Raw genomic sequence first — 19,917 nt, forward strand, 5'->3', positions numbered from 1 at the left:
GCCTCAGCCTGACTCATTATGACTCTCTGATTCCCCCCAGACAGAGACAGACATAGAGTAGGGACAGATGTGATTACACTTCATTGAAAAAGACGATAGAGAGAAAGAGCAAGAGAAAGAGATGGAGAAAAAGGAGGAAAGAGGTAGAGACAGCACTTGACACAGGTCAAGTTTGAGTATTTTTACAGTCTAGGAATGAAATCATGTTGTTAGATGACTCTGAAGTACTACTGATGATGACAGTGAATGTATACGACTAATCCCAAATCACCACAAGATGGCGCAGCAGATCAGAGTGCAGATTGCTCAGGTCCAGTATGGTGGACTGCTCCAACTTTTCCCTCAAACCAAGGCATTTATCCTCTAACCTAGAAATGAGGTGTAACCATGCCCTAGCCCTGTCCAACCCAGTCCTAATCTGCAAAGGAAGGCATAGTGACACCTCAGCGGTTGTGACCACTGTGTGGCTCCTTGAGAGTATCATGGCACAAGGCGAGACCCAGAGGCAGACACAGGAGGCAGATGGTTGGAGTCTTACAATGTTTAATAATCCAAAGGGGTAGGAAAGATAATGGTCGTGGGCAGGCAAAAGGTCAAAACCAGATCAGAGTCCAGGAGGTACAGAATGGTCAAGGCAGGCAGAATGGTCAGGCAGGCAGGTACAGAGTCCAGAAACAGGAAAGGGTCAAAACCGGGAGGACTAGAAAAAGGAGAATAGCAAAAGGAGTATGGGAAAACCATGCTKGTTGACTTGACTAAACATACAAGACGAATTGGCACAGAGAGACAGGAAACACAGGGATATATACACTGGGGAAAATAAGCAACACCTGGAGGGGGTGGAGACAATCACAGGAACAGGTGAAACAGATCAGGGCGTGACAGAAAGGGCTAGCGTAACCTAAGCAGTAACAGGAGATGGGAGAGGCAGGACTTGCAGCGAGATCTGCGTCAGAAATAGAACTGACTTCTATTTTGGCCCTTGGCAACGCAGACGCTCTTTAGCGCGCGCGAGCAGTGTGCGTGTAATAATTGAATAATATAGATTTCAAAATKTATTTTGCAACGCTCACGCACGCGACGCGAGCGGTGTAGTCAGCCTGTAATGGTCTCTCCTTTTCAGTTACTTATCTCTGAAGAGCTGACTCTGGTCATTCCTGAAACAGTAGACGAGTCCAGGGAACATGGCCAGGAGGGAGACAAGGCCACATGGAAAGTACACCAACAAGTTGCTCTGGAAACTGTGTAATAATAGTAAGGTGTGCCAGTTCTGGACCACACTGTTGAGTATTGTATGTCTCAGTCATATTTTGAGTTGTTATGTATTAAAAAATGTTCCATAGTCGATAAGAGTTCATTGTAATTTCATTAGGCTTGTCTATTGGGTTTGAAAGGATTTATTTGTATTTTATGCCTGCCAACACCCCCTCTTCGGAAAGCAACTTTATTACTATTATTTATCTAGTTGAAATAATATTTGAAATGTTTGCAAATATTATTTTTTTTAAACTATTATAGCCTTGCTATTTCCTTTATTCCTTTAGTTATTTTTCTTTCCCTTCATTTCTTTCCCTTCATTTTTCTTTCCCTTTCCCTTCCTTTACCCCGATGGACTCTAGCCATCGGGGTAAAGGAAACCAGCAGTGYTCCACACCTTAATGCTTGACTAGGACTACCCTTGAAGGCACGAGTTCCAATAACATGACTTTCAGTCAGTCAAACACCAGAAGAGAAAAAAAACGTATATTGCATTGGTCACAATAAATGCATAACAATAGAATACATCTTCTGAACGGAGCAATGGTAGTGTACCTGCTTTAACCCCTTGTCCCCTTATCAATAGAACCATGTGTGCTGTGTCTGTCTGTCTGTCTGTCTGTATCTATGGTGGTTATGTTCAATGTCCCTCTTATTTATACAAACACCCACTAACCTCTTTCCTCAGTCTGGCCTAATACGTTCCTCCTTAATAGAAGCTGCTGTAGATACAGATACAGACTAAACATCCTGGTTAAAACATGCATCACTCAGTGTCGATTTTAGCATGTAAATCTTGGTGGGGCAAACTAAATTGTTAAGATGCATGCCAGCAATGCCACTACACAACACAACACTAAACAATACATTAATTGCACTATAACGGTGACAAACGGTGCACACAAACTGTTAGGGTCTACATAAAGCTGTCCCAACAGTAGAGCTTTCTTTCCAGCACCATGGAGTGAATCCTTACCTCCGCTATACCTGGCTATCAGCGGACCCTTGTCTGGCAGCGAAACAGTTCATTCAGCCTCATTTAGCTGATATAGCTGACTTGCTTAAACAAATGTGGTTTCTACTGACAATTGAGATGTACAAACTATGGCATAAGAGAACGACGAATGGATAAGAGGCAATCCGTAATTTCGATTAAGACTTTAATGAGCGAGCTAGGACGGACGTACAGTAGTCAATATAACTATTTGTTCAGCACTTTTGAAATGTACAGCGACAGAATTCAGAACATGAGTCGTTCTTACAGTATTCTCCCTGTACACCAAGTCAGAACCGTAGGATAAGTAAAAGGGGCATATCATTTTTATTGAACTAGGCAAGTCAGTTAATAACAAATTCTTATTTACAATGACGGCCTACCCCGGGCCAAACCCGGACGACGCTGGGCCAATTGTGCGCCGCCCTATGTGACTCCCAATCATGGCCGGATGTGATACAGCCTGGAATTGAACCAGTGACTGTGGTGACGCCTCTTGTACTGTGATGCAGTGCCTTAGACCGCTGCGTCACTCGGAAGTAGACAAGGAAAGCTCTTACAATATTCAATGATTACATTTCTCTCAAACAGGCTATAGGCTACATGTGCACCACCAAATCAGAACGGTAGGCTAAGTTATGAGGGGAAAGGGACCAAATTATTAGGGTGACGCACATGGGCTACTAACAGCTTACTTCACAACACACACTTAATATTATTTTCCTAGCTATAGTATACATTTTTCCCTGGCATATTATATAATTTATGCAGCAGCATACAATACATTTTTGGACTCACCTTGTTGTGCTGTGCACACTTGAACGGGAAGGTGGCGCGGCAGTCCTTCTTGTGGGCAAATTTTTTCATCAAACTTTGTCATCCAGTCTGGAATTCTCTAGATTTATGGTGCTTTCAAGACAACTCTGAAAAAAACAAGGTCGAATCATGACGTCAGTGATCTTCAGGTCGGAGCTCTAGAGTGAGTTTCCACTTGTCTTGAACTCACTGAAGTCTGAGATTTCCCAGTTCCGAGTTTCCAGTTGTTTTGAAAGCGGCAGAAGTCATGTTACATTGACAGCATGGACAATGTATTCAACCTTTTCTGGTCCATGGTGTTGTATGTAAATGTTTATCCTTTTAAGCTTGGAAACCCAGACTTGGATCACACACCCACTCCACTGAATAACAGGCTAGTGATTGCTTTGCAACGCTTGTAGTGAGCCACTGATTCCTTCCAAACCACTCATTGTTGAATTTGTGATTTCCAACTTGTTGTGTAATGTTTATGTCCAATGGCCGATGAGCACCGATACATTTGATCTATAATTTCAATTCAAATGACAAAGATTGAAAAGGATTGGCCTGGAGATTTTCGACTTGATTCATAATGATGACTGCTTGTCTAGCTTGCTAGCTAAGATTTTGAAAGTATGATGTTGACATGATCAGTCCAATCGAAGCTATGGTAGATATAAGGTGATTGGACATAACATCACACCCTGACCAAACAAAACATACAAACATACAAAGCAATCTATGGTCAGGGCGTGACACATATGTGATTATCTGTATGATGAAAAATCATGTCTGTTATGTCTCTGTCATCCGGTGTTATCATGCACAATGGCATGGCATTGGCATTTATCAATAAGTCACTGAAGTCATTCATTCTACAAAAAGAGTGAGATGTGAGGACATTGTCACATAAAACATTGCAGAGATACTTTCTATAAAATCCTGCCCCCCTTTTGCCCTCAGAACAGCCTCAATTCATTGGGGCATGGACTCTATGTTGACTCCAATACTTCCCACCGTTGTGTTAAGTTGGCTGGATGTTATTTGGGTGGTGGACCCAGCAGCATTACAGTTCTTGACACACTAAAACCGGTGCGCCTGGCACCTACTACCATACCCCGTTCAAAGGCACTTACATTTTTTGTCTTCCTAATGTTATGTGCACTCAGTGTAGGTTCTTATGTCAACAACAGAATGTTTCAACTGCCCCAGATATTTTATTGTGTGAATAGATACGAAGCATAAACRTAGTTGTGGAACAATTTTAGTGGTGGAGCTAAGAGGTGAGTTCTGCCTCCATACAATATGAAATGCTTCAAGTTGAAGAAAAGCCCTATAGAAACACAAATCATAATCATAAAATCTGTAGTTCTTAGTGATACGTCATGTAGACTCCCCCTAACACTCCTGTCTTTTCACACTGCTGGTCTCTTCAGTTTTTGTACACTCAGTGTATTACTGCAGTAGTGTAGGCCCTATCATCATTCCCATATATATTCATTGTGTCCACATGAGGGCAGTAATACACACACCCCTGACCCAAAAATTAGGCCCTCTAGGAATTCTATAGGAATTGGTAAAGTAGCTAAATGGATCAAACTTTCATTTTGCTAACAGTTTTTAATATCCAGAATTATAAATTGCTTAGTTTTGTTTCTCTTTGTTGATAACATTATGAAATTAATCTGGAAGACATGTTTCATACAAACTTAAGCCTTTATTACATATACTTTGTACAGTTGATTGTGGTTATTGAATGCCCTAAATAATGGYGACTCACTGACGCTTTCCATTCCAGTTTCATAATCATGCTTCAAACTTTACATGGGCTGTAGTTCATGGTTGCAGAATTCTACAACCTGGTACTGTATACTAAAGGCCTGCTTCTATGTAGTTGACCCAGTGTATCCTTTGACTTGTATAGAGGTTAAAAGGGCTACTCTTGTAAAGTTGTGCAATTTGGTCACACCCCTCTGCTCCTCACCAAATGGTGCGGTCCAGCCAGCGACTTTGTAGCGGGACAGAATGAAAAAGTTGAGAGAAAAGTTAGCCGAATGAATGAGAGGAGAGATAAAAAGGAGGGGACACACTAAACAACTTTAGTCTATCATTTCCTGTAAACATTAGAAAATATATTCCTAACGTATTATTGGAGACATTTATTAGAACCCAACGTTCACATGTGTTGAGAAAGATGAAGCTCTTCTTCTGTGCAATTGTGCTGCTATGGGCATCCTCCGCGGAGTGCCAGCAAAGAGGTGAGCTGGAAATAATAATTTTCCAATTGACTGCATTTTGACTGAATGTTCATTCAGCACGAGGTCTCAGTGCATCCGAGGCAAAGCATTTTGTAATTATTTATGCAATGTAATGAATATGCACTTTAATTAATGGAAAGCATAAGTGGAGGATTAGAAATAGTAAATTTATACTTTGTTTTATTGATGGCTATAATACACTTGGAGTAGGCCTAATTACTATTTTACCGTTATTTACATTTACCAGAATAAACCATATTTATTGCATAAMTTGAGTGAAAAGTAATAGGCCTAAACATGGGGTGTTGGTGTTGAAATTGGACACTTGTGGCATAATAATTCAGCCATTAAGTTTATAATTTACAAACAGGAGCTTTCCAAGTCATTAGAAAGTCGGCTACCCATTTTATTATACAACATGTTGCATCACCAGTAAACTAATATTACTGGCCAATCTACGGGATAGTTACTTTGTTAAACCGTTGACGTTATTAGTTTTCTCACCTACTCTCCTTTCATTCCTAACGGTCTTTGCTCAAGAGGTTCACATGACAGAAATTCCAGGCCATTGTCATTGAAATGTATGACAATGGCTGACGCCTCTTTCTCCAAAGCATAGTCATGCTAACATGCTCGGGTCGCCCTCAAGCCCGAATTCAATGCCTCTAATTGCAATAACAATCATGTCATCAGTAGAAAATGTTTGAGGTGCAGTTTTGTGGGTTCAAATAGACCAGCTTTCATTGCATGCCCTCTTGGTTTGTCTTTTTTTTTGTATATCTTTGTGTTGGAGACAAAAATCAGATTTTGATGTACTGTTAAACTTTTCGTCATTCTATTAAACACATTTAAGAAACACACTTTTAATTGATATGCTTGAATACTTGAGAACTTGAATAATTGCTTGCTTGTAGAAGACTTCTGGGCAATTCCATGGTGAAGGAATTATGCTAAGACTTTAAAATGTGTACCAAACCAAAACCAATGATTTCAAAGTTTAACAAACCATATAACTCTATGCACAAACATTTTACAAAAACATATTTACAGGAAGAACTGTGCAGAAACAAAGTTTGGTAAAATAATAAAACTGAGGGAAGTTTTTCCATTATTCTTAGTGATGGTGGAAAAAATGTATACATATCGGGATATCATTTTTTATGATATATCGTTTCGTATCCTTTTGACAGTATCATAATATTATTTTTACACTAGTTTGCTGTACATGCACCAAAACTGCAGTATTTTCCTTCATAGCTTGTTCTCCATCTTCTTTTTAAATAGGGACCCAATTTGTTTTCAGCACTTTTATTTCCATGACTGATMAAAACTTGTTTGCTCATGGCTCCCTCTTGTCCMTCTGCAGCAGACATATGGTGAGCAATATGTTTGGAACATYGAATCGCAATAAAATCACAGTATMTAATCGCAATACGTATAGAATCGTAAGAATCGTGAGAATCGCAATACATATTGTATTGGCACCTAAGTTTTGTGAAAATATCATATTGTGGTGTCCCTGGCTATTCTCAGCCCTAGTTATTCTGTTACCAAACTGTGCCAAATCTGTGCAGATTTTCCAGAAAAAAAAATATTTGTATTATTTACTGTGTAAATTGTTCAATGTTGTAATTGGGCATAGAGTTGTATGGTTTGTTACACTTTGAAATCAGTGGTTTTTGTTTGGCCTACATATTAAAGTGAAAAGGTTTGAGTAATTCCAGTAGCTGTGGAATTTCCTTTCCCCAAAGCCATTGGAGAAGCTTGTACCTACTTGTTGGCCTTACCATGTTGGGGATCTCCAAATGCAACAAATATATCTATTACATTTATTTAACACATCAAACAGATTCAAAGCAAAGGTGTCAATCCCATTTGCTCCCAGCATGAAGAGTGAAATCTCATTAGAGCTCATAACATTAGGTGGTGTTAACACTCTGGTACAATAATATGCAAGGGTTCCCAAATGGATTCCAAAGCAGCATTACCATACCAATAGGATTTCTCACCTGCGATTTGTATGTGACACTGGGAAAGACAGAGACCCAGTGAAGAGGTCAACAGAGCCAAGATGGGTCATATTCATTAATACACCAAATTGAAGAAAATGGACTGAAACAGGGATGGACTACCTGAACTTGTCCAATATGAAACCATTTTTTTTGCTACAGTGTGATCTAATGAATGATACCTTGAGTCGAGCTGTGCTACATAACACTGTTCCCTCTGGGAAATGATCAACCCTTTTGGTAGCAGAAAACAGTGTCAGGGGTCCATTTGGCATACGTTTTACCCTGCACCTGAGAGAAAGAATTGATTTACACTCATAGCACCACACCACTGTGGGATTTTGATTGTAGCTAAAGCCTCATTTTAAGACAGTGACTTTTACACCTCCAAAGTGAACTCATCATTATATAGAGCCAGGTGTGTCTGGATCCAGCTATAGTATCTGTGTCTGGACCACAGTAGGGCGTGGTGGATGGGTTGGCACTATAGTAATGACAGAGSTCTCTCTTTAGGATGCCCTCTGGCTATAGGTCTACCATCACACTGAAGGGGGGAAGTTGGAGGAGGACAGTTGTAAAAATGATAGCTAGAGGATTTGTAGTGCACCCGGGAATTAGTACTGTAACCATGCATACGATTAAAAGTTACCAAGAGTGGCATACTGAAGTTCTTTTTGGTTTTAGGCACATTTAAGAACATGCCGACTTAAATTCTGGGACATGTTATTTGTGTGGACACATTCAGGCATGTAGTTTGTTCATGCCCCTCTATTCCCATTTTGTAACAGTACTTGGGTCATTTTTTTACTGAAATAGCATTTTGTAACAATACTTGGGTTCTTTTTTTCCTGAAATAGCACCGAAATGCCACTTGATTTGATATCAATTACTTGCTATCTATCTTTGTGCAAATAAGATTCAAGCTACAACCAGCAGCTATATATCTTATATTACAAAGCAGCTCCATATCTCTACATTTATTATTACACCTCTACTCTCCAATACAGAGATTAGTCATCTGAGTCACACTGCGACTGCATATCTTATCAGTCTACCGCATTGTTGACACTCCATTGTTCTGATTGTGTCACCTTCTTTAGTTGCTATCGGTCCACCCTCCCATCTGATTACGTTTAGTAGGGGCCTATTAGGATTCAAGGTGGTTTGAGGAAGCACAGCAAATAATACGAGATGCTGAAGATAGAGAGTTTTTGTGATTATCTTCTCACCTTTGAGTGGCTCTGAGTAGCTGGAATGGAGTGAGTGACTTGTTGGATCCACTCAGTTGCCTACCTCCTGGTTTAGTGTCAGAGGTACTGGGTGTTATAACATTAGTACATACACCTTGATAATGGTTCATAAGAGGATACGCTTACATTGTGTCCTCAGCTGCGTTGACTGACTCCCTGAAGAGAGTGTGTGTGTGTGCGTGTGTGTGTCGTAGCCCATAAACAGGTTAGATATTAGTGCGGAAAAAGCCACGGGGGGTTGGAAATCAACGTCACCAACCTCTCCTGATCTAGAAAGGAATCACGTTCATGACCTGTGGTTAATTATTGAAGTGAAAGTTTGACTTATAAACTTTCGACAAAGTCACAAGCAGATGTGGTAATGTAGACAAGCATTTTAACCCGACTGTGGTGGAAGGCAATGTAGTAAGGTGTTTTCAAATGGTTATTGAAGTACTTAGTATGATTGTGTGCCATCCTCCAGCCTTTTTCTCCAAACTTTCGAGCATTGATTCTAACTGAAGGGCTTTTGAAGGCTAGTTTGAGTGCATAAGCTGAATCCCATTGACTGTGAGGGGGAGGGAAATAGTACAAACAAGAACATTCCAACCGAACTCTCTGGAGATAAACCAAAAACCCTCAAATAAACACTTTTACTAATATATGTGCCACACAGAGAATGCATCGATCAGTTAAACTACTTTTACTGTTCAATCAATTCACAATCCCTCTCATCCTATTTACACAACATTCTCTGCATAACCCGAGTCTGCTAAGCACTGAGTGATGCTACCTGAACTGCTAAACGGTAGTTGGCTAATAGGCTTGGGCTGTATCCAGATTTTTATATTGTCATACTGTCCTTCTCTCATCCCGGGATTTACTTTATTACTGGCATAGCACACAAGGGGTCGCTAGAAACGCAAGACAATATAATTTTTGCCTCTATCACTAGAATGCTAACAAAATTAGCACAAACTAATAGCAAAATCACATAGATGATGTTGGCTAAATGCTAACGAGCGAAAATGAACATAAACTAATTGTGAAGATAGGCAAATTCATCTCATTAAGTTATACAAGCCTAACTAGTAGCTACCGAATGTCATTTTTGGTGAGTGTGGACATTGAGAAGAGAAAGTGAACGAGAGAAATTGTACATAATATGAACAAAGTTGTGATGCATGCTTTTCTAAAGGAAGAGCAGCATGTGTACATGGAGCAGAGGGGAGAAGAACGGAGTAGAAATAAATTCTTGTTTGAAGGACAGGGGAAAAAACGAATCCAGAGCTCTTTGACTTTCAAACACAGCAGAAAGCCGTTATAAGATATCTGATGGCAAACATTTAGTAATGAATTGCATACGTGTAACTTCATCACCTCATGTGAGCCATGGACTCACCAGCTCCCGCTTTCTCCCATTGTGCTATATACAAACAAAAGCATGACTGGCTCAACTGTTCTGGGGAACTACGGTAAGCTTCATAATGTAAGATAATGTGACAAGTGAAATGGAAAACCTAATCTGCTTTGTCTTCTAACATATTGCACAAGTTGACAGCAGGTTTTAACTTAAAAAGTAGCTATAAATATTCACATTTGTTGAAAAACTTCAAAGAACTCGTTTTGACGGTATTGATAAACCATCCTGTGTCTTTTTCCAAAAACCCTGGCATACGGTATATATATTTTTTAATGTCTTTTTTTTTTACCTTTATTTAACTAGGCAAGTCAGTTAAGAACAAATTCTTATTTACAATGACTGCCTACTCTGGTCAAAACCAGGCGACGCTGGGCCATCGGACTCCTAATCATGGCTGCTTGTGATACAGTCTGGAATCGAACCAGTGTCTGTCGTGACTCCTCTAGCGCTGAGATGCAGTGCCTTAGACTGCTGCGCCACTCAGGAGCCCCCAAATACCCCACCCAAGCATATTGGCTAACATCTTCAGCCATGGCCAGCATTTTTACCTTATTGACCCAGATGCTATCTATCAGTGATTGAGCTGTTGAAACGTTAGTCTTTTGTGTTCAGTGACAGTGGCATTCCAAAGATGTTCGCAGTTTAGCAGAATTAGTCCCCTGGTAATCCTGGGTAAAGCCATAGAGATAGATAGAGGACTCTAGTGCCAAAAAGTCAATTTTAGCATGAGCAGCGCCATTGAGGACTTTCATGTTGAAATAGTCAACTGGGTGGGACTTCCTAATTCCATCCAGGTCACCAGAAGGGATCAGCCAATTAATTATACTAGTGAGGAAACATTCCAGAACTGCAGGTGGCAGTAAAATCACCAACCTTGGTTTTAGAACTGATCAAACAACACACTCTAGGTGGCTGTGTTCACCATCATAGAAGTAGTAGAAGAAGTGAATGGACTACTTCAGGATGGACATGGCCTCAATGGCACAGCCCATGCTCTCACTGACGCCATAATGGGACAGTTACAAAGTCTATGTGTAAGGCCAGGCCTCACTGACTGACTGATGTTCTTTTCACTCTACTGAGCCGAGCCTAGCTGTATCGCACTGGCCTGGTTACGTACCCACCATAGTTGCTGGAACTGGTGCTGGAAAGAACAATGTTTGATGTATATACTGTATAAATTGAATGGTTATTTGGGTGATGCTTTTATCCAAAGCAACACAGTCAGTAATGTCGGGATCAAACCTCACAGCTCTGATGTTGAGAGCACATTGGTCAAACCAACAGACCAATCAGATCCAATGTATGCCCAGTTTTAGTTTACATCACATGATATCAAGCAGTAGAGTCCAAAACTGTAATTTAACAAGCTAAGCTGTCTCATATGTTATGTCAGATAAACTGATTAAGATGATTATGGGGCTAATATTTTTTATAAATGTATTTTTATAGCCAATCAAATGTATTTATAAAGCCCTTTTTACATCAGCCGATGTCACAAAGTGCTATACAGAAACCCAGCCTAAAACCGCAAACAGCAAGCAATGCAGATATACAAGCACGGTAGCTAGGAAAAACTCCCTAGAAAGGCAGGAACCTAGGAAGAAATTTAGAGTGGAACCAGGCGCTGAGGGGTGGCCAGTCCTCTTCTGGCTGTGCCGGGTGGAGATTATAACAGTACATGGCCAAGATGTTCAAACGTTCATAGATGACCAGCAGGGTCAAATAATAATAATCACAGTGGTTGTAGAGGGTGCAACATGTCAGCACCTCAGGAGTAAATGTCAGTTGGATTTTCATAGCCAAGCATTCAGAGTTAGAGACAGCAGGTGCGGTAGAGAGAGAGAGTCGAAAACAGCAGGTCCGGAACAAGGTAGCACGTCCGGTGAACAGGTCAGGGTTCCATAGCCGCAGGCAGAACAGTTGAAACTGGAGCAGCAGCATGACCAGGTGGACTGGGGACAGCAAGTAGTCATCAAGCCAGGAAGTCCTGAGGCATAGTCCCAGGGCTCAGGTCTTCCGGGAGGGGAGGGAGATAGAGAGAATTAGAGGGAGCATACTTAAATTCCCACTAGACACCAGATAAGACAGGAGAAATACTCCAGATATAACAGACTGACCCTAGCCCCCCGACACATAAACTATTGCAGCATAAATACTGGCGGCTGAGACAGGAGAGGTCGGGAGACACTGTTACACCATCCGACGATACACCCGRACAGGGCCAACCAGGCAGGATATAATAAGACACCCAGTACCTGATCAACAGTTCAAAAGAAGATTAAAGCCCATAATTATAGAAAAATAAACACAAGTAGGACAAGGACGCTAGCTTGGCTTTGATTTCATTTTCCACCATATGGCAACGTTCATTATGGAGCCCAGATTACGCAGACAGATGACTAAAGCATCCCCAATGCAAAGGAGCCCCAGCTAATAGACTTAACAATCCTGAAATTACCACAAATTACCACATCTATGTGTGACAGCATTGCCTGACTATGTGTCAGTCAGCTTAGTAGCACTGATTAGCAGGGACAGGCAGTGTGCCGTTACATCACGACTAGGTGGTGATTTATTGATGAAATACCAGGACCTGACTGACTGTCCCTGTCCACAACCAGTTGCTGTGTGTCAATAACATACCACCCATGTGGTGTGTTGATTCAGCTGACCAGGGCTGTCACTGTGTCACTTGCCTTCACACAGTTATCGGCACCTGGCTTAATCATGTCAAAGCTAGGTACTGTTAAATAGCCCTCTTGGGATTGGGTCTACCATGAGCCAAAATAATAAATATTGTGTTTCACTTTCACAGGATCAAATCCGTTGAGATTTAAGATTTGGCTTTGAGGATGACTAAAATCAATAAACATAATTGATTTCCAAACTATGAAGACATTGTGAGTTTGGTGGTCAGAGAACATGGTTGAGGTTTCTTTCTATCTCAGGATAGTTTCTAAGATTAAATCAAGTTATTTTTTAAGGCAAGCTGTGGTAAAAGCATTATAACAAGCTAATGAATAGTAGTCATGAACCGGATAATTGCTTTCCAAACCGTTCTCACCGGGTGTCCCCTTTCCAGCTCACAGAGCACAGGGGTCAAGCCTCTCTGTCAATGAGAAATCAGCAGCCACCGAGCGACCAGCAGATAGACAAACAGACAAACAGTCATACCGATTTCACACTATCTTGCAGAGCCGAACCGTACGGTACTGGCTCATACGCTGAAAATGGATTGGTCCCAATGGTCACTACTGATAAGTGGGTCTGACTCCAAGACATGCTACCACTGGTCAGATGTCTCATTGCTGCTATGTCATTAGGCTAACGACTTCATCCCCCAGCTTCCTTATCTCTTGAGCCTCTGAAGTGCTCATCAGTGTTCTCATCAGTGTTCTCAGGAATGCTTTGGGGTCATTCAATTCAATAGGATTAAGTCATAGGCCAAGCTCACAAGGTTCTCCTCGGAATCGTACATATCTTTTAGATCAGGTATGGGTGACTTTGATGGGGGTGGGGGCCACAAAAAAAATCGAAACTCATCATGAGGGGCTGCAGTGGCTCGCGGGTCTGCGTACCCACATCCATAACCACACATGCAGCCAGAGCCGTCTCTATCTTTTTGGTGGCCATAAGTGAAATGTTGTTTGATGTGACACTTGGTTTGACTTCTTTGAAGATCTGCTCATAAACATCTAGTTTATGAACTATTAATAAACAGTGTAAGCATCATTTGTTAATATATTTATTAGCATTAGTAAACACATGTATAAACCATTTATAAATCATGACCAGCAGGCCTTTAATTTTTATACTAAAGGTTAACAAATTATATAATGACAAGCATCTTATAAGGACACCATCAAAAACATTTTTTTTTTTTATTCAGTGTAGAATTTAATCTGTTAGCATAAGCCTCCTGAAGTCTCTGTTAGGGGACAGAGATGGAGAGATGCTTTGGGACAAAGGCCTTGAAGCCCAGAGGGCCTTGGGGTAGTTATAACAGCAGCCCACAGCTGCCCACACCACCCATCAATAGACTCCAGCCTTTGTCAATTTCCTCGACCTGACCATTTTACCTATCAATGGTCCATGTAAACATGTGGGTGGAGAGTGGGGGGATAGGGGTGTGTTTGGGAGGTGGGGGGGGTGCTCCTCAAAGACATTCCTTGCAGATACACAGAGGAGAAATCATGAGGATGAGTGTAGATTGGGGGTGGGAGATAGGGAGGGGTTGGAAGGGAGAGATACAAYTCCTCTTTTTTGGGGGGTAATGTGAAGGTGCTTGTGTGTGCTTATCTAAGTGGCTCTGGATAAGAGTGTCTACTAAATTAAATGAAATAATGCGTAAGTATGAAGGAGTGTTTTCTAGTGTGTGCATGCTTATGTGAATAGACAGACCATGTACTCTATCATACCCTGTCTCTGTGTGCAGATAGATGCATGTCATGGTCTGAAACCCCATCTCTATCTCTGCTAGGTCTCTTCCCTGCCATCCTCAACCTGGCCAGTAATGCAGAGATCACCACCAACGCCACCTGTGGAGAGCCTGAGCCAGAGATGTACTGTAAACTGGTGGAACACGTACCAGGACGACGCATCCGCAACTCCCAGTGTCGAACCTGTAATGCCCAGAGTCAAAACCCCAAAGGTACGGGAGTCGAGAGCCTCTAAGTATGCATAGGGGAGGGCTGGGGAGGAGATTCTGGGGTTTTACTGTTATGCCTGCTGGCTAGTGCTCCAGACAGTTTGACCTTCCACAGTCTCACTGTCTTTGAGTCATCTGTCTGAAGTACAGTACTCCAGGTGTGGATTCGTGGTATTTATGTTCTTGCTATTCTCTTGATATTATGCAGAGCAACATCCAATCACCAATGCTATTGACGGCACCAATGGGTGGTGGCAGAGCCCAAGCATAAAAAATGGCCGCCAGTTCCACTTGGTGACCATCACTCTGGATTTACGACAGGTAGGAATTCTAAGGACTGTTATGTTGCTGCTTTTACACTGCACCGCTTTCTTTAGCTACATGCTGGGAACACACACACTCTAAATTGTGCCTTCCTGTATTATACTTAAGCTAAAATATTTATTCCATTCTACTGAGCCATTTACTTTATGTTCGTATCCTTATCTTTTCTTATTTCTTATTGTTGTTGCGTTGTCGAGAAGGAACCTGCAAGCATGTCGTTGGACGGTGTATACCATGTGTATCCTATACATGTGACTAATAGAACGTGGGTGCTGCTGATAAAAAAAAAGGGGGGAGGGGGTTATGTCTGGATGGTGTCTCTCTCCCTACATCTCTTTTTTCTCACATTCTCTCTCTCTCTCCCAAAGGAAGGGGGGGGGGGGACTGAGCTGAGCCAGCTACTTAAAAAAATCCTGTTTCAACAGGCACTCGAAACAAGACCCTCTTTCATCGAGCCACCACACACACACTATAGTAGTCGGCTGTGATGGTGCTGTCTTTTAAACAACCTGTTTCAGAGGTGCACACTATATAATGCTAAGATGTAACCCCTCCCCACTTCCTCTTGGGAATTCCAGCAACTTATATTGACCTCGGGAATGCACATATGGAACTCATTTGGATGTAGACATCCCAGTAATTGTTTTCATGTGAAAATACAATCTTCAAAGTGTGCGTGTGTGTAGCCATTCACCTACCTTTCAACGCTCTGTCTGCCTAGATTACACGTCATGCTCCATCTAGATTTAGCCTCAATTTTGATACGACGGCTGGGAATTGCCAGGAACCTGACGATATAATATTATCACATATTGCTCACCATATGTTCCCTGCAGAGGGACAAAAGAGAGCCATGAGAAAATGAGTTTTGATCAGTTATGTAAATATAAGTACTGGTGTAAATATAAGTGCTGAAAATGGTCTCACTATTTAAAAAGAAGATGGAGAACAAGATATGAAGGGAAAAGACTGGAGTTGTGGTGCAGGTACAGCCGAGTAGCGCAAAAAATAATACAGAAATATCGTSAAAAATAGTATCCCGATATGTAACTATCAATTTTTTCCCCCACCACTATAGGCTACCTCAGCAGGCTTAACATTTGAGATGTGATGTTAATCCACTGCTTAGCAATGGAGGAGATGAAAATGGAATAAACAGGTTCCCGTCCACCCATCAATATTTGTTTTTCATTTCTGCCAGTGGTGACGAGAATATAGCTCGGAGCCAGTCACTTTAATCTCGCGCGTTAGATTCAAAATGAGCGTTTGGGACTACTCCGCAGTAAACGTACACTTATCTCCACATTTCATTTGCAACCGCAGAAGATTCCATTTCCTTCCCCTCGAGAGTTATCAGGGAAAAATTGTGAAGACACATGCAGAAACAGGGAAAATCAAAGGCTGAGAGAAATCGGGATTACAGGTCGATGTTTCATTAACATTCCCAGTGAGATTCCTGACGTGTGATAACTTTGATATGGTAATGTAATTATACAGTATGTTCTATCGTTGCTAMCAAAGAGAGTTGTCAAGACTTAACACTGAGATATGGTAGTAGTGAGTGATGGAAATGTATCTGGTGCTGAATACACAGTATAGGCCAAATTACTCAAGATGCAACATTATCATACAACAATAATTTAATATTATCACACTAGATCAAACAAACAGTTGTATTAAGTTAATAAAAGCAAAACCAAGCGTGTCATGCCAATAAATCAACATTATAAATAGCAGACTTCAAAAAGAGCATAATACCACAACTCGTAAACCAACTGAAAATGACTCAGACTTCTCAAAACTAGAGCAGCTGACTTCAAATGTTTCAAGAGCAAAGATAAACATCTACATGGAAAAGATGAGCTTGTCAATGGGAGCTTTGTTTGACTGATTCATTACATCTCTAAAAACCTCAAGATTTCCCATAAGCTAGTGCTAGCCTAGCCAGCCCTCTCCTCTGAGGAGCTGAGATACTTTGTGCTAACGCCTAGTAGGGCCCTCTCCTGCGAGGTGCTGAGATACTTTGTGCTAGCCTAGCCAGCCCTCTCCGCTCTGAGAGCTGAGATACTTATGTTGCAGCCTAGCCAGCCCTCTCCTCTGAGGAGCTGAGATACTTTGTGCTAGCATAGCCAGCCCTCTCCTCTGAGGAGCTGAGATACTTTGTGCTGACCTAGCTACAGCCCTCTCCTCTGAGGAGCTGAGATACTTTGTGCTAGCTAGCCAGCCTCTCCTCTGAGGAGCTGAGATACTTTGTGCTAGCTACCAGCCTCTCTCTGGGAGCTGAGCTTTGTGCTAGCCTAAGCTACCTCTCTTGAGAGACTAGGATACTTTGTGCTAGCCTAGCTAGCCTCTCCTCTGAGGAGCTGAGATACTTTGTGCTAGCCTAGCGCCCTCTCCTCTGAGGAGCTGAGATACTTTGGTGCTAGCCTAGCTAGCCCTCTCCTGAGGAGCTGAGATCATTTTTTGCTAAGCGTAGCTATGCCCTCCTCTCTGAGGAGAACTGAGATACTTTGTGCTAAGCCTAGCTTGCCCTCTCCTCTGAGGAGCTGAGATACTTTGTGCTAGCCTAGCTTGCCCTCTCCTCTGAGGAGCTGAGATACTTTGTGTCTCCAACTAAATGCTACATCGCAATACCGAAGTATTCATGTGGGAGAACACTGATTCTCATAACTGATGCCCTAAGAAATAATAGCATTATATCTAGGCTATATCTTCCTTTATTAAATTCTCTGTTCGAAAGAGGGTTTAAATTAAGTTTACAGTGCCACGATGTAAATATATTCTTATATAAGCTACAGTATGTTGCACATACGTTCTATGTTAAGTGAAATGTCTGTATTTTCATTTATTTGATGAAGACGTGTTTTTGGTTCGGTAACAGTGGCATCCATCTTGATTAAAACCCTCAGTGTGGTGCCTGGCAGACAGTACTAGTTTGACCAGTATCCACAGGAGTCCAAACCTGACAGGAAACAGTGTCAAAGTGTCAGGATTTAGATGGGCTAATCTGCCTGTGGATGCCATTCCAGCACATCACATACCAACACACGCACATGCACACACACACGCACACGCTCACGCTCACACTCACGCTCACACTCACACTCACACGCACACTCACACTCACACTCACACACACAACCAAGCTCTTTATCCAATTAACAGGCCCCAGTCAAACAAACAGAGGGGAAACCATTTGGAGCTCTCATCCTGTGGGCCCCCCCAGGAGAGAGGGGGAGAGGGGGGGGGGAGGGGCAAATGCAGGCGCTGCTGTCCAAACAGACCCCGTTCCCACTGCCCAGCTGTGTTGGCCCACATTGTCCCTTTACAGCGACAATGCCGCCACCGTCCACCACAATAGCCATCATAATGACCCTCTGACAAAATTTAACCTGCAAGGCCCGCCGCTATGTCAACATGTCAACTTACTTTGGGTTGTGATTGGTGAGAAGGGACCGTCCATAACACTTGATGGGGATAGGTTAATTCAGTTAAAATTCACTTTCAAATGTGAATTTAACAAATCCTGAATTGGGGGGGATCATTGAAGCCAATGGCCAATTTCCAATTATTTTCCAATACGGAATTGACCCCGACCCCAACCTCAAAAGAAAACCTCTCTGTGATATGATTCTAAACTTACAGTAAGTGTTTCTGGTGAAAGAGCCTTGGCTGTGGCTGGTTTCCTACACTGGCTCATACTGGCTGATATCCACAATGTCCTGTCCGGTGTGTGGCTGGGCCTCTCTGAGTGCATGTCCTGTCGTGTACGGGGCTCTCCGGCCCCCATCGCCCTTCCCCCATCTCCCATCTCCCACCAACACAAAGGACTTACTCATCTCTCCCCTCCAGACAAAAAGGCCTGTTGTCAAATGCCAGCCTCTTTTATGTGGTCGTGGACCCACAGCCATGACTACTCCTGCTATTGTCTGGATTCCAACTTTACTGCCACCACAGCATATCTTAAATGTTCAAACTGCTGGAATTTGGTCTTGGTCTTGACCAGCCTGAGAATTTACTGCTTTTCAGTATTCTGCTGGTTTTTATTCAGTGTCAGAGACACAAAAAAGAGGGGAGGCAAAGGACATCCTGTTTCTGTCTGAATATTTATTAAATACTCATGTAATTTACCTGACAATTTTACATATTCTAAATCAACTTTGTCTAACGTTGTGTCTAACATATTATCACACACAGACAGTTTGGTCTGAATTGTAACAAGCCAGAGGTTAGGTCTTTATAGCATGTTGGTGATTAGTAGCAAGAAGGACATAGCTCTGCTCATGTCAGTGGTGGCCATATTTTTTTACTTTTGGTTTAGGCTTCTCCTCCAGTGAGGGGACTTAGCTCCGCTTTCTGAGCCCCACAGCCCCGCCCCGCCAAGGGCGAAGCTCAACTGGTGAACTGGGCCCTTTGACGGCTTAGGGGCTGATGGGTAATCCTCCTGTCTCTCCCCTGCAGCCTGGTTCTGCTCGTTCCCACTGGCTGGGTCCCCATGACTGTTTTCTCCCGCCATGTTATCTTTCTACCCTCTCTCCCATCGGCCAAACTGGCACAGCGGCTTGTCCGGCCACCGGTTGGGAAGCACATTTCTATTACTTAATGTTACTCCAATTGGAAAAGTGTTCGTAAGTGTATGTGTTTTCGTTTTGTCTCGGTAGGTCACAGTTTACCTTTGATTACCCCACGATTAGTCTTCTAACACACTGGTCAGACTGTTTCACTTATCCTTTGAGACAACCCCTGCCAACCCCCCCCCCCCCCCCCACCTGATCCAAAATGGCAGCTAATCACAAAAATAATCCTCTGCCTGTTTCCCGCGGCTACTTGCAGCCAGGTCTTGCTGGCTCACATCAAAGTCCGCCAGCCAGTCACAGTGACTAGGCAGATTAGCCGAGGCACGCCATTACACAGGGTTTGGGTCCTACTGGGCGGAATGGGATTTAGTGGTAATGCCTGGGTGGCTAAAGAGCACAG

At 42.3% G+C, this 19,917-nt stretch overlaps 1 protein-coding gene across 1 annotated transcript in view; it reads left to right on the forward strand.

The window, feature by feature from the left end:
• The first annotated feature begins 482 nt into the window (after positions 1–482).
• Positions 483–19,917, forward strand: part of lama1 (laminin, alpha 1) — a 73,364-nt gene continuing 53,929 nt past the window's right edge. Inside the window, 4 exon segments of the mRNA XM_070435671.1 lie at positions 483–525; positions 5,125–5,304; positions 14,449–14,619; positions 14,825–14,937. Coding sequence (XP_070291772.1) covers positions 483–525; positions 5,125–5,304; positions 14,449–14,619; positions 14,825–14,937 — 507 coding nt within the window.

The sequence above is a fragment of the Salvelinus sp. IW2-2015 genome, linkage group LG27 (assembly GCF_002910315.2).
Source record: "Salvelinus sp. IW2-2015 linkage group LG27, ASM291031v2, whole genome shotgun sequence".
Classification (NCBI taxonomy): Eukaryota; Metazoa; Chordata; class Actinopteri; order Salmoniformes; family Salmonidae; genus Salvelinus; species Salvelinus sp. IW2-2015.